This window comes from Equus przewalskii, chromosome X, assembly GCF_037783145.1.
Source record: "Equus przewalskii isolate Varuska chromosome X, EquPr2, whole genome shotgun sequence".
Lineage (NCBI taxonomy): Eukaryota > Metazoa > Chordata > Mammalia > Perissodactyla > Equidae > Equus > Equus przewalskii.
In genome coordinates, this window is record NC_091863.1 from 19,361,242 (window position 1) to 19,375,797 (window position 14,556).

Here is a 14,556-nt window from a genome sequence, read left to right on the forward strand (position 1 = left end):
AAATGTAAAATGGTACAATCTGGAGCCAGCCCTGATGGCCTAGTGCTTAATGTTTGGTGCGCTCACTGCTTCAGCGGCCCGGGTTCGTTTCCCGGTCATGGAATCACACCACCTGTCAGTTGCCACGCTTTGGCGGTAGCTCACATAGAAGAACTTACAACTAGGATGTAAAACCATGCACTGGGGCGTTGGAGAGGGAAAAAAAAAGAGGAAGACTGGTAACAGATGTCAGTTCAGGGCGAATCTTTCCCTGCAAAAAAATAATAATAATAATAATAAATAAAATGGTACAATCTCTTTGGAAAGCACTTTGGTAGTTGGTTAAAAAGTTAAACATACACCTTCCATATGGCCAGACAGGAGGCAATCACCAATTGTATCACATCTGAATTCATTTTTTTGCGGGGTGTGTTATGGCGTTTCTGGGTATTGCTTCAGATTCAGGCAACAACCAAACGGTGATTATTCCTTTTTGATTATGGTTATTAAAAACCTACATTTAAACAATGCCTTAAAAGTACATACAATTTGCAAAGCACGTATATTTCACTTAATCTTTGTATCAACTCTGCGAGGTAGGTATGGGAGAGCGGACTTACTATCCTCATTTCATAGAGGGGCAAATGGAAGCTCAGCAAAGTTAAGCAGATTACCCAATGTCATACAACCAACCCATGATGAAATTCTAGTGCAAATCATTGCCCCTTCTTCTAACTCGTGGTGCCCTCTAGAAAACTACATGCCAATATGGATTTTTTAAAAAGAGAGAGAGAGAGAGACTAGTACTAAATGCCCAGTAATTATAGTAACTAGTATTGTTTTTGTGTACAATTGATTTGCAAAAATTGTGGCATAAAAATTAACCTTTTAGAATCTAACAGTTACATATTCTATAAAGTTCACATAGCTTTATACAAACTTTATAATTTCCTTCTTCTTCTAACCAGCAGTAGTATTTTCAATAAATGATGATTGATGTTTGCTTTTTAAATACATTAAATTTAGGTTAAAAAAAGAGTACATTTAGCCAATCGCTGACACCAAGTGTAGTGGAAGAAAGCAGAAATTTTATTATTGTACAGCGCTGAGCAAGGAGAGAGGGCAGCTAAATGCTGAAATCCCAAACTCCCTGAAAAGATAAAAGGAAGGGTTTTTATTTGAGGTTTTAGGTAGGGGAGGGGGAGCATATGGCCTTGCTGGTCAATTTTTCCACCAGCCTGTGTTTGGCCTTGAGACTACTTGCAGAAAGGAGGGGGAGGAGAACGAATCCAGGTGGTTGTCCTTGGCCATTTGTCTCCATGGCAGATAGTGGATTCGGGAGCCAGGGAGTAAGCAGGGAAAGAGTGCTTTGTTTTACCCCATATATGCGGGGTTTAATGTAGGGAAACCGATACCAGGGCCAGTATCATACCTACAATGGAATATTATTCAGCCTTAAGAAGGAAGGAAATTCTGACACGTGCTACAACATGGATGAACCTTGAGGACATGATGCTAAGTGAAATAAGGCAGTCACAAAAAGACAAATACTGTGTGGTTCCACTTACATGAGGTATGTAGAGCAGTCAAAATCATAGAGCCAGAAAGTAGAATGGAGGTTGCCAGGGGCTGGGGGAGGGGAGAATGGGCAGTTACTGTTTAAGGGGGACGGAGTTTCAATTCCACAAGATGAAAAGAGTTATGGGGATGGATGGTGGTGACAGTTGCACAACAGTGTGAATGTATTTTAAACTGCTGAATTGTACACTTAAAAATGGTTAAGATGGTAAACTTTATGTTAAGTGTATTTTACCACAATAAAAAACTGTTTTTTTTAAAAAAAAGAGAGTGCATTTAAAGAAAAATTAAGTAAATTTTAGTACAGATGGCACACAAATAAAACAAAATTTGGGGGCCAGCCCGGAGGTGCAGCGGTTAAGTTCACACATTCTGCTTCGGTGGCCTGTTGTTTGCCAGTTCAGATCCCAGGCGCAGACATGGCACCACTTGGCATGCCATACTGTGGTAGGCGTCCCACATATAAAGTAGAGGAAGATGGGCATGGATGTTAGCTCAGGGCCAGTCTTCCTCAGCAAAAAAGAGGAGGATTGGCAGCAGATGTTAGCTCAGGCCTAATCTTCCTCAAAAAACAAAACAAAACAAAATTCATCAAGGTGGCTCTTGAAAAACGAATTTGGAAAACTCTATCCACTGTGGAAACAAAATAATACAAATCCCTTTTTGAGGAAAATAAGAAATCAGAAGTGAGTTTCTCTTTAAGAAAAAAATCAGCTTTAATGAAAAAGAACCTATGAAACTGTCACTTGGACTTTTCTTTATCTCCAGATAGAGGAATGATTCTCTTTGCCTCAGGATACATACTAAACCTTGTAGGCTCATAGCTCCATAGCTGGACTAGTTGAGTTAAGATCAAAGATGCTGATCCTGATTGCTCTACTGTATTCTTTCTCTTGAGGTTTCATCACCCTTGTGACTTCACAGACGAGGTCCAGGAGCTAAGAGCTATGAGCAGAGTTTGTCATGACCTGTTTTAGAATTTATACCCCAGGCCTTGTTTGGGCAGACCTAAGACTGTGAAACCTAGTGTAGGCAATTGTATTAAGTCATAAAACAGGGCTAGTGAAGGAGACAGTAAAAGACTTCAGTTATAACTATAATCTTGAAGCGCATTATAAACCCCAGATACGAGTCTGTTTTGTCTTTTTGATGGAGTGCTGAAGACAGTGCCACAAAAATGAACTGCTTACTACACTTGGAAGTTACCAAACACTTCAAAAAATTAATGATGCTTTTGTTTTCTTAAACAGTAGTCAAATAGCAAGATATTAAAAAATTCTCTGAGCTTTTCTAACAGTACAATGCTCCGACAACCATATTTGAATAATCTCCCCGTCACTCCCTGCAACCACTGCCGAGGGTTACCCTTAAGCAGTGGTTCTTGCAGTGTGGTCCCAGGACAAGCAGCAACAGCATCAGCATCACCTAGGAACTTGTTAGAGATGCAAATTCTCGAGCCCCACCTCAGACCCACAGAAGCAGAAACTCTGGGGGTGGAGCCCAGCAGTCTATTTTAACAACCTTCAGGAGATTCTAAGCACACTGAGGTTTGAGGACCACCGCTCTAATAAAATAATGGTTATCAGAGCATGCTCTAAGACTAAATGTGCCTTCTGGGTAAGCAAAGAACTAACTTCTTGTCATATTTTAATACTGATGTTAGAAGTTCTAAATAAAGGAATTTCTAACAGAAGTTCCCCAGGCCAGGTGCCCATGAACATCACAAATGCTCTTGGATAACTTCCCAGTGTCATCACCTGAGACGAGAGGGGAGCATTTCTCCTCTAAGTCCAGGAGTTCACCTTTGTTCTATCTCACTCCCGCAGTAACCCATGTTCCACAGAGCCCACCACACAGCTATTTCAAAATGCACCACCATCTTATTCTAGCTTGACTTTCGGGGTTTAAACTGCTTGGTGGTCAGACAATGTACAGGTGCCCAATCTCACCCAATTAGCTTGACGCCAGCTCAAAGCATCAGACCAAACTCTCTCTGATTCTATTTCCAGAGGACAAGCTCCTTCTCTTGTCCCAAACTTTCAGTCATTCGTTAATTCAACCATTCATTCATTCATTCATGAAACATTTACTGAGCATACAATACTTGACGAGTACTTCTCTAGGCGCTGGTGAAACAGCAGTGAAGATGGCAGACAGTTCTGCCACTACAGAAGATCACAGCTACTGTCTGTCTGTCTTGTTCACATACCTTCCACCCTCCAGTTCAAAGCCTGAGCAGGTTTCCACTTAACTCCACGGTCTGTTGTGGCCCGTGCTCCACAGGGCAGCCCGCTGTGGTGGACCAAGCAGGAGTTTGAGGGAAAAGGGACTTGGGGTCGAATCCTAGCTCTACTCAGTCAGCTAGGACACTTGAAAAGTTACTTTTCAGCTCTCCAAGTCTCACTTGCCTTATCTGTAGAAATGACAATAATACCCCTCTCCCACAGTTTTTGCAAAGACTAAACACGATGGAGTACGGGGCGTAGCACCTAGCAGATGGAGAGTAAGTTCTACTTCCCAAGAAAAGTAGCATCCTTTTCTGCTTGGGCCTGCAGCTCATCCCTTCAGTTCAGGTCCAATCTGTCTCTGGACTTTCACTGTATCATTTGGATTTACTGCTGGGCAGTATTTCTCAGTGTGTGGACTGTAGACCACCAACTTCAGAATTATCTGGACTGTTTGTTAAAAATGCAAACGCCTGGGCCCCACCATGGATTTACGGGTGCAAGGGAGAGAGCAGGAAATCTCCTTCTTTAACAAACTTACCAAGTGATTCTTTGCACACCACAGTCTGGAGACGACTGGTTGAGCTGCTCTCAACTACCTCCCCAAGCCTCTTCTTGCCTTTCTCAAAAGCAGCTCACTAAAAAGCTTACTAACTTTGCCCACTCTCCTCCTCACTTCAGTCTCTCGAAAGCTATTCTTGAAGAGGAAGTCGAGTGTTATGGTTGAGAGATCAAGCTCAAACGGCAACAGGCTTGGGATCAAATCCCAGCTTTACCACTTACCAATGGTTCTCAAACTGTGGTCCCTCAGCAGCAGCATCACTCCCAGGTGATGTTTAGAGATGCAAATTTGTGAGCCCCGCCCCAGTTGGACCGAATCAGAAACTCTGGGGGGCACCCCAGCCGTCTGTGTTTTCCCAGCCCTCCAGGGGATTCTGATGCCGGCTCTAGGATGAGAACCACTGGCCCTTCCGAGCTGAATGACCTTGTGCAGAGTCACAGCTTCTCAGAAACCTTCATTTCCTCATCTATGAAATACCAAAAGTGCTAACCACACGGAGTTGTGACAGTGAAATGACATGATACATATAAAGAACTTAGTACATAGTAAGCACCTGATAAATATCCATTGTTATTATTATTAAGCAAATTGTCCTTTGTCCCATGGATTGTATTAAATCGGGGATGTGTTTTTTGCAATGGTGAGTGGAAACCATTGAGTTATGCCATCTTAAATGGCTCAAAGCTTACCAGCTCAACTAGTCTTATTTTTGACTCCAGCCCAATCAACTGAAACACCACTCATTAACTGTCTCTCTCTGTGCCTTCACTATTCTCGTTCCATTGTTCAGAATACCCTTCCATTTTCTGCCTACATAGTCCAAATCTTACTTCTCCCAGAAGGATCAGCCCAGGTCTGCTACCAGATCTTTCCTGACTGCTCCAGGCCAAATGAATCTGCCTTTCTCAGAATTGTCAGTTATCATCTATGTGGCAGGATTTAACCCCTAAGCACATGCGTGCCTACTACTGGTGGGTTTTATTTCATATCTAGTTGTCTTATCTCTTTAATTTCAAGGAGAGCTCTTGAGAAACAGAAATGGTACCTTATGGTTCTTTTCAACTCTCTTCCCTATCCATCCTCTGGTATACATTAAAGGAGTGAATGAAGGAACACACTCCTAGAGCAGAGCCCAGGATCTTTTTCTTTCTTTTTGGAGGAAGATTAGCCCTGAGCTAACATCTGCTGCCAATCCTCCTCTTTTTGCTGAGGAAGACTGGCCCTGAGCTGACATTCGTGCCCATCTTCCTCTACTTTCTATGTGGGACGCCTACCACAGCATGGCATGCCAAGCAGTGCCATGTCCGCACCTGGGATCTGAACTGGTGAACCCCAGGCCGCCAAAGCAGAACATGCACACTTAACTGCTGTGCCACTGGGCCAGCCCCAAGCCCAGGCTCTTTAATAGAAGGCACAATTAGAGAAACTTAAAAACACAGACTTCTAAGAATGGTAATAATTATAGCAGCTTAGGTTTGTATAAGCCTTCACAGTTTAAAAAATGCTTTGGTATTTCTAACAGAATCTAGTTGTCACAAAAACCTCATGAAGCAGGTATTGACATCCCTGTTTTGCATATGAGGAAAGACATTCAGATCATTTTCACGACTTGCCCAAGGCTGTAGAACTAGTAAATGGCAGAGCTGGGCCTCCGACTCGTATCCCGCTACTTTTGCTGGGCAACTTTGGTTGATCTAGTTTATCACTGTTGGTATTTATCCTTCTTCCTCTGTGCTATAATCTCTAAATTCAACTCTCTCATTGAAAGTGAGTGCTGCTCAAGTAACGATGGGCCTTTCTGCTACTGTAGCTGTCAGGACAGGGCCCATTCGGAGAACAAGAAGCACAGCCTCACCTGGTGTTCCTAAGCGGGCCTGAGCAATGGTGAGTTTTTCATGGGGTGCTTGGCACTGGCAGCTGGTTTCATCTGCAAATGGGGCAGGTGCAGTCAGGGTCTAGAAGGGAAAAAGAGAAAGGGAATATAGTCTGACAAACTTGCCTTTGGCACTAACTTCCCCTGAAGTTTTATTTCTGTTGGCTACACAGGTATGATTAAGAAGTAGAATATATCCGCTGAGTCTTTCAGAGAAATATTGTACTGTTAGAAATAAAAGCAGGGACATTGTCACTGAAACCTTTTTTTGACTGATGCTTCAGAAATAATCAGAGCTCTGCAGTGTCTACTATATGCCAGGTACCAGGTGAGGTACTTTGAATATGTTATCTCTTTTAGGCCCCACAACACCCTATGATCGCTAGATACTTCTATCCTTCTAGAGCCATTCTATCCTTCTATAGTACAGGATAATACCATCTCTATTTCACAGAAAAGGAAACTGAGGCTTAGCAGGATTAAGAAACATGCTAAGTCATGCCCTAGAAAGTCACAATGCTCAGCTTTGAACATTTCACAACCAACGAGGGCAGACTTCAATCATTTAGACTTACCCACACCCCGGGGTACTCGGCTGGAAGGAATGCCATACTCAGAAGTGTGGCAGACATCTCCTGTATTTCACACACGCCAGCCTGGCCAATCACAAACTCTGATGTCTCTCCAGTACAAAGGCCAAAGCCCTTCTCTGTGCCCTGGGAGGGCCTAAAAGCACAGCATTTCTGGCGGGCTGCAGATAACTGCTCTATGGCAGCTCCAACAGCCACCAACGGCTGGAGGCCCCGCCCCAGGCAGCTTGGGCTGGGGCTCTGGGGAGCGCTATGAGAGAGATGTAGTCACTTGGAAGGCTGCCCAGGAAGTGGCTCTGCATTTTTTAGTCAGCCTCTTAAAATGAAAACCTCACTCTCTCCAGACAGAGGAAGAAAAAAGCAAGCGGTATTTTTGTAAACAGGGCAAATGCAATCGAGAGTCGTCCATTTGTAGTCTTTGAACTATGTCATTACCATGGTCATCACTATATCATCTTTGGTATTTTTAAAGCTGAAGTTGACGAGTCACTGTAAATGTTACTCATATTGTTACAGGAATTGTTTCTTAGAGACAGACACAGGTGTTCCTTAACTTGGGAAGACCCAACCGAAGAATGATCCATACATTCGAGGAGGGCCTATGACTCAGTTCTGCCATTCATTTATTCATTCCCTCACTGATATGAATATATGTCATACACTATCTTCGAAGTGGGGATAGAAGTAGGGATAAGACCAGTCCCCGTCCTGGAAGAGCCCCCATCTCTTCTGCACTTCCAAGAAGCAATCCTTAGCCCACCCCCACGCCTCGGCCCATTGTAGCACCTCCCACTCTGGAAGCTGGAGTCCTGCCCCAGCATTGTTTGGAGACCTCCCAGTTGCCTGAGACTTTCTTAACTCCTACCTTCCCATTCAGGGCTTGGAAAGCAGACCAAGACTTGGGACATGGATCCGGGAAACTTGAGTCCTTTGTTGGTTCTTTTTCAGATACATTAAGGTGACCTTGTGGGCCATGGTGGGCAGGAGCAGCATTTGCAATATGGCAAAGGGTGCAGTGACAAGAGCAGAGGCTCTGCAGCCACAAAACTGGGGTTCAAATCCCCTTTCCAGCACTTACAGGCTGTGTATTCTAATTTGACTCTCCTGGTTGAAAGGAACTGATACTCACTAAAGTTAGCTCAAGAGACGAAAGATTATTCGAAGGCTACCCTGGCACAGAATCTGTGAGGACAAAAGGAAGAAAGGGGCAGCACCTGACCCCGGAGCGCCCTGCACCAACTGGCTGCTCTCTGCATGTGACTGTTTCTGTCCCACCCCCCTTTACCCTATATCCTTCCACTACATTAAAGTCTTTGCTTGCTACTCCCCCATAAACTTCGGCTTGAATACGGCCTATCATGGCCTCCTCGGCCTCCCTTCCCAACACTCATTCAACAACTTTTGATTGAGCCTTTCAGCCCTAGCTCCTGCTCCTACCAGCTTACTGCTTCTTTCCATGTTTCCAATTCAAATTCCTAAGGGAGAATCAGATTGGCCAAGCTCATCTTTTCAAACTAGGCCACAACTATTGAATTGGATTGGCTTGCATTGAATCAGGAGCCCACCTGGGGCCCACCAGATGTGGCTGGTGAGGGGAAGTGGAGTGGCAAGGGAGGTCACAAGTGGCCTGTCATTGCACCGTTAGTAGGAGCTGTCACTGGGGCAAAAAATGTATTTGACCTTGTGTGCTCTTAAAAGGGAGTTCCTTAATTTAGTTGAATCTCAGTTTCATCTGTAAAGTGGGTACCTATCTTGCAGGGTTGTAAAAAAATAGAGATAATGTATATAAAGTACCTGGTACTCAATAAATTGTGGCAATTATTATTACTGCTATTAGTATTCATTGTTATATATCATAATATATAATACTATATACTATATATTATGATATAATAATAGATAATGTAGTTCCCCATAGAAACAAGCAAATTGACTCATCAGTGAATTTTCAGGACATAATCCAAAAAAGTATATGGATTGGCAAATGGGATTGGCTTATAGTAAGGATTCAGTAAGCTTTAATATATGTGGACAGTGAATCTTTTTTACATGATCTAAATAAATTACTATTTGGGGATCTTTCATGTGCTCGCCAAGAAATTTATTAAAGAGATAAGGTGGTGCTGTTTTCCAAGAAAGGTGTATTCTAGAGGGTGTGAAATCTGGTAATTAAAGCAGAAACAGAGAAAGTCATAAAGCATTGATAGTTACTCAAAGGTGAAGAAAAGGTTTATATGCATTGTGCATTTTGTTCTTAATTATTGTGGCCTAGAAGAAAAAGGGAGAAACGAAGAGATGAAAGGCAGAGGGAGTTCATAAGTGAGCTTGTATGTGCATGTGTGCACATGTGTACATTTGTGTGCTTGTGAGCATATAAGCATCTTTAACAGCAGTTGACATGGAGAAGGGGTATTTCTTGTTATGTACAAGGCACTGTGCTTGGAATGGGGAGAACTCAAAAATAAATGAGCCATAGCCTTGCTGTGAACATTGCAAGAACACTGCCTTCCAAAGTGAGGCAGAATACCCCCGGGGTTGAGAGTCAAGCTCTGCATTCAGGAAGACCTTGGTTAAGGCCTGCCTACCACCAATCAGCCCTGTGACTTGAGGCAATATTTTTTCAGTCCAACACCCCAGAACTCCTTCTTCTCTGAGCCAGAACAAATCATTTGATTTACAAGGAATTCTATGCTACTCAGGTTTTGTCTTCGCCACCTATAAGGGGCAGACCAACTTGAGGACAATGGGAGCAAGATAGCCAGAGGCTGCAGTTAGGGGCAGGGACTGAGCCAACCTGGCCTTTAGGCTCTACACTGGCCTGCAGGGGACCCAAGCCCTCATCTATTCCTTACCATTGGCCAGAGCTAGGATGGTTCTAGAGATCCTCTAATCTATGCCCTACATAAGACATAAAACTGAGGCCCAATAACATAACATAATAGCTAAATCTTTGAGTGCCTACATAGTGTCATGTATCCATCTATACACTAAGCACTTTAAATGTATTAGCTTATTTAATTTGTCCACAACTCTGTGAGGTAGTTACCGTCTCCACTGAACTGTACAGGATCTGTCCTCAACAGTGACACCAAGTGGTAGCAAGAAGCAACAGCAGTGGTGGATCCTTCAGACTCAGTTACCTTTTTGGCTCCCTTTGAACTGAGGAAACTCTCAGGATTCTTAGATGATTAGGATAGAAGGGCCTCAAAAAGGAGACACTGGACTTCCTGATAATTAGAGAAGGGGGGGCAAACAATTAATTGAAAAAACAAAAGCACTTTGTGACCATATTTTTACCCAGACTTAGTGTAGTAGGTCAGATGACTTACATATGGTTACTGGCAAGCCTCAGCTTAGACTCCACACCACCCAGATCGCATTGCTGAATGTTTATAGCACATGCTATGTGTTTCATATGATGCTAGATGTCTGGAGGGTGTATAAATGGAGGAGAGAAATAAGGAAGAAAGGAACATAATTGGCTCTGGGGCAGCAATCCTCAAAGGTGAAGGGTGGCCCTGTTAGACTCGGTGGAGGTATTAGTTTGAAAAAGCATATTCAGTTTTCAATAACTTCATATCTGGGGAAAAAAAACCCTACCTTTTCAACATACAAATCATAGAAAATAAGCCTCTGGACTGGAGAGATCATCAGAGAATAGATTCTGCCCCCCAAGTAAGATACATTCCAAATTCATGGCTGGGGAGGCATATTAAATTTTTATGTTTAGTAGAAGAGAGAGGATTTTAAAGGGTCAAGAAGTGCTGGCCCAGAGCCCTGGACCTCACATGTGCAGGGGCCTTGCCAGACCACAGACTTGGAGAAAGAATGCAATAAAACTTCCTTCCACCTAATTTAAGATTTCAGAATCCCCAGTCATAGCATGAGAATATGTTGCCTATTTGCCATACAAGTTCTGGTTATGGAAACTGTACTGTAGTACCATACCAAAGTTGTACTCATCAGGCTTTCTAAAGGGCAAGACGTTAGATATTTGGGCATTTCATTTGCAGAATATATTCAATTGGTCTTTGTCAAATATTTACTTTTTTTAAAAAAAAGCTATTAGGCACTAGATAAAATATACAATGCAAACATTACTTCAGTGCAAAACATGGTCGGTAGAACCTGAACTTACGCAATGAGCATCAATGAATGGCAACTGGACCAGACGGCAAGCTAATCAATCAATCAGAACTTATCACAGTCCTGCTGATGGCGACAGTCAGCCACAGAATTGCTTGTTTAAGCTAAGCCATTCTTAACAACAATAGGGCGGTTCAGTCAGATAGGCCTGAGTTCAAATCCTAGCTCCGTTATTTAACATCCATTTGATTCTTTAAATTTGGTTTTTACTTCTTAACCTCTCTAACCTTCAGTATCCTCATCTATAAAAAGAGAATAATAAAGTGACCTACCTCATGAAGCTGTTGTGAGGAGTAAACGAAATGATGCATATGTGATTAATATCTTTCTTTTGCCTCTCCAGAATCCACTGTCTTCCTACCCTTCTCTACTCTTCTCTGCATGGCTTCCTGTATGGACTGCACCAGTGGGCTCCGTTGCCTTCCTGCTTCCAGTTGGGTTGGGTCCACGGGAAGCATGCACAACACCGGAGGGCAGGACAAGAGTGAGCTCAGGGTATTTGTCTCCCTGGCTTCCTCTCTGCTAGGAAGCAGTATGTTGGGTCTGTCCTTTTACCACAATCCACAGCTCCTGTCAAGGGGCTCTCTTTATAGAGCGCTCTGTGAAGTCCTGGTAACCACTCTCCCCCTGTCCTTTTATGCCCAACGTTTCTAGCCTAGGGTGCATACTATCCCTGGAGGATTCCTTAAACCCTGCCCACGCCTTTGTAAACAGCCCCTTTATTAACCTTTCTTCATATTTCCCCTTTAGAGTGAGCTGCCTGTGTCTGGACAGGGCCTTGACTGATACAGATATATATCAGCACGATGCCAGGCTCAATAGATGTTAGCTAGCAAATGTTGATGAGGCCTGTTAGAGGCACAGAGATCAATCGAAAAGTGAATTACCCATAGTTAATAAAGTCATAACTATCTCAAGAACGTCTTCCAGTAGGAAAAAATTTTACAACGATAGAGCATTTTAATCAGGATAGGCAAAAGAAACAAGAGGGGCCAGCCCCATGGCCAAGTGGTTAAGTTCGTGTGCTCTGCTTCAGCAGCCCAGGGTTTCGCTGGTTTGGATCCTGGGCACGGACATGGCACCGCTCTCAGGCCATGTTGAGGCAGCGTCCCACATGCCACAACTAAAATATACAACTATGTATTGGGGGGATTTGGGGAGAAAAAGCAGGAAAAAAAAGAGAAGAAGATTGGCAACAGTTGTTAGCTCAGGTACCAATCTTTAAAAAAAAAAAAAGAAACTGTTAAGGCTTTATGGGAAAAAAAAAAAAGAGACAAGGGCAGGACTTCAGAAAGAATCTACTTCTCCCATGTAGGCCTTTGGCCTCAGGACTCAACAGCTTTAGGACCACAAATTCAGAATTACAAAAAGACATCACAAAATCTCATTCCTCAGTCTCATGCTGTTAGGTCTGTATTTATCTATCACCGAACATATTTTTCAAGGCCTGATTTCATTTGGGATCAAAATATTTTAGTCTTTTGAAGATAGAGAGAAAAGAAAAAGTCGATTTTATAGTGGACCATAGGCCCAGCACACGTGAATCACTGGCTTCTTGGACTGTGTCATCGATTACGTAGAAGCTCAGATCAGGCAGCTGCTGCAAAGCCTCGGCAGACGCCAGTGGAGGGCGGAAAAGGAAGCCTAGCACACGGCTCAGCACCAAGAAATATCCATTTTTCGTTTTAGCTAAGTATGTTATGCACATATTATAAAGTAATAGGCACCATTAAAAACAGTAAGACAGATGCATATGTACTGACAGAGAACGATTTCTAAGACATTTTGTTGAATGCAAAAAGTCACAAAACTATATGTATAACATGTATATCTGTTACATAGTATGATATCATTTATAGTTAGAGAAAAATAGGTAATTGTGTAGAAATAGTTTAGAACTGTACTGTCTAATATGGTAGCCATTAGCCACATGTGGCTATTTAAATTCCAATTATAATTAATTAGAATTAAATAGAAGTAAAAACTCAGTTTCTCAGTCACACTAGCCACATTTCAAATGCTCAATAACTACATGTGGCTAATGGCTGCTGTATCAGCGCAGATATAGAACATTCCTGTCACCACAGAAAGTTCTATCGGACAGCACTGGCCTAGAAGGGGACCTAACAAATTGTTAACTGGGATTATCTCTTGGGAAGAGGCATTGGGAGGAGAGAGGAAGGGATGCTTTCATTGTTTACTCCATATATGTCTGTTATTTTAGTTTTACAATGAGAACACATTCACGTAATGTATCTAATTTAAAAATAAATAGAAAGAAATATTTCCTCTCCTGTGAATTCAGAGATGGAGGAAATTTAATCAAGGACTAGGTATGTCCCAAAGGTGGGGGGAAAGGTGTCTAACAGGAAAAGAGGAGTGGCTTGAAAAATAACAACTATTATCTATAAACTGTTAAATGATATTATCCACAGGTATACGGAACACTTAAAACTCATTTGAGCTTTTAAAAACAATTTAAATTGTCTTCATAGTATCTACCCACTATTCATTTTTCCAACAAACACCATTCGAGTGCTGTGTTCCAAGCGCTGTTTTAGGTTCTAGGATACTTTAGGGAACAAAACAGACCAAAAAATCCTGCCCTTGTGATCCTTAAAGATAATAAACAACAAAAAAGAATGGAAAATGTGTAGTATGTTAAAAGGTGATAAGTGTGATAGGAAAAAAGAAGGCAAGGAAGGGGATAGGGACTGTAGGGGGTATAACTGTAAATAGGATAGTCAGTGAAGTTGATATATGTGTACATATCTAAGTATCTAAAGGATCAATTGAACCATGTGGAGAAAGAATACTCCAGGTAGAGAAAACATCAAGTGCAAAGGCCCTGAGGCAGGAGCATGCCTGGCTTCTTCCAGGAATAACAAGGAGGCTAGTATGCCTGGAAGAAGTGAGCAAAAAAGAATAGTAGTAGGAGATATAGCCACAGAGGTGAGGCAGAAGGAAAGGGAGGAGGCACCCAGTGGTGTGGAGTTTTTAGGATGCTGTACAGACTGGCTTTCACTCTGAGGAGACAGGAGCCATCAAAGAGTTTTGAAAAAACAAAAAAGAGTTTTGAACAGGAAGTGATATGACCTAACGCAGTTTTAACAGGACCGCTTGGCTGCTATGTTGAGGATAAACTGTAAGAGGTCAAAGGTAGAAGCAAGAAAACCACTGAGGTATCTGGTGTAATAATCAGCCTTGAGTAGATAGATGGAGGCTGGGGCCGAAGTGATAGCAGTAGACGTGGTGAGAAGTAGCAGATTCTGGATAGATTTTGAATAAATAAAATTTGGATGAGGCCAGCCCTGTGGCATAATGGTTAAGTTTGGTGTGCTCTGCTTTGGCAGCCCAGGTTCGCAGGTTTGGATCCCAGGCACAGAGCCTACACCACTTGTCAGCCATGCTGAGGCAGTGACCCACATGTAAAGTGGAGGAAGAGTGGCACAGATGTTACCTCAGGGCTAATCTTCCTCAGGAAAAAAAAAATTGGAATTGATTGGATGCAGAGCATGAAAGAATGAGAGGAGTCAGGATAATTCCAAAGTTACTGGCCTGAAGTTCCTGGCATATAGAAGGTTCTCAATAAATATTTGTTGT

General features: G+C 42.6%; 1 protein-coding gene across 10 annotated transcripts in view; it reads right to left on the reverse strand.

Annotated features, from left to right (window-relative positions):
• PCYT1B (phosphate cytidylyltransferase 1B, choline) overlaps positions 1-14,556 on the reverse strand; it is a 152,393-nt gene that overhangs the window by 95,479 nt on the left and 42,358 nt on the right. For 6 of the 10 annotated variants that reach the window (XM_070604966.1, XM_070604967.1, XM_070604957.1 and 3 more), the window contains exon 2: positions 6,200-6,299. The exons of 2 other annotated variants lie outside the window; for them this stretch is intronic. In XM_070604966.1, coding sequence (XP_070461067.1) covers positions 6,200-6,299 — 100 coding nt within the window. Of the gene's footprint in view, positions 1-6,199; positions 6,300-6,792; positions 7,103-14,556 lie in introns of those variants that run through there. 2 more of the 10 variants (XM_070604958.1, XM_070604962.1) reach the window with 1 other exon arrangement.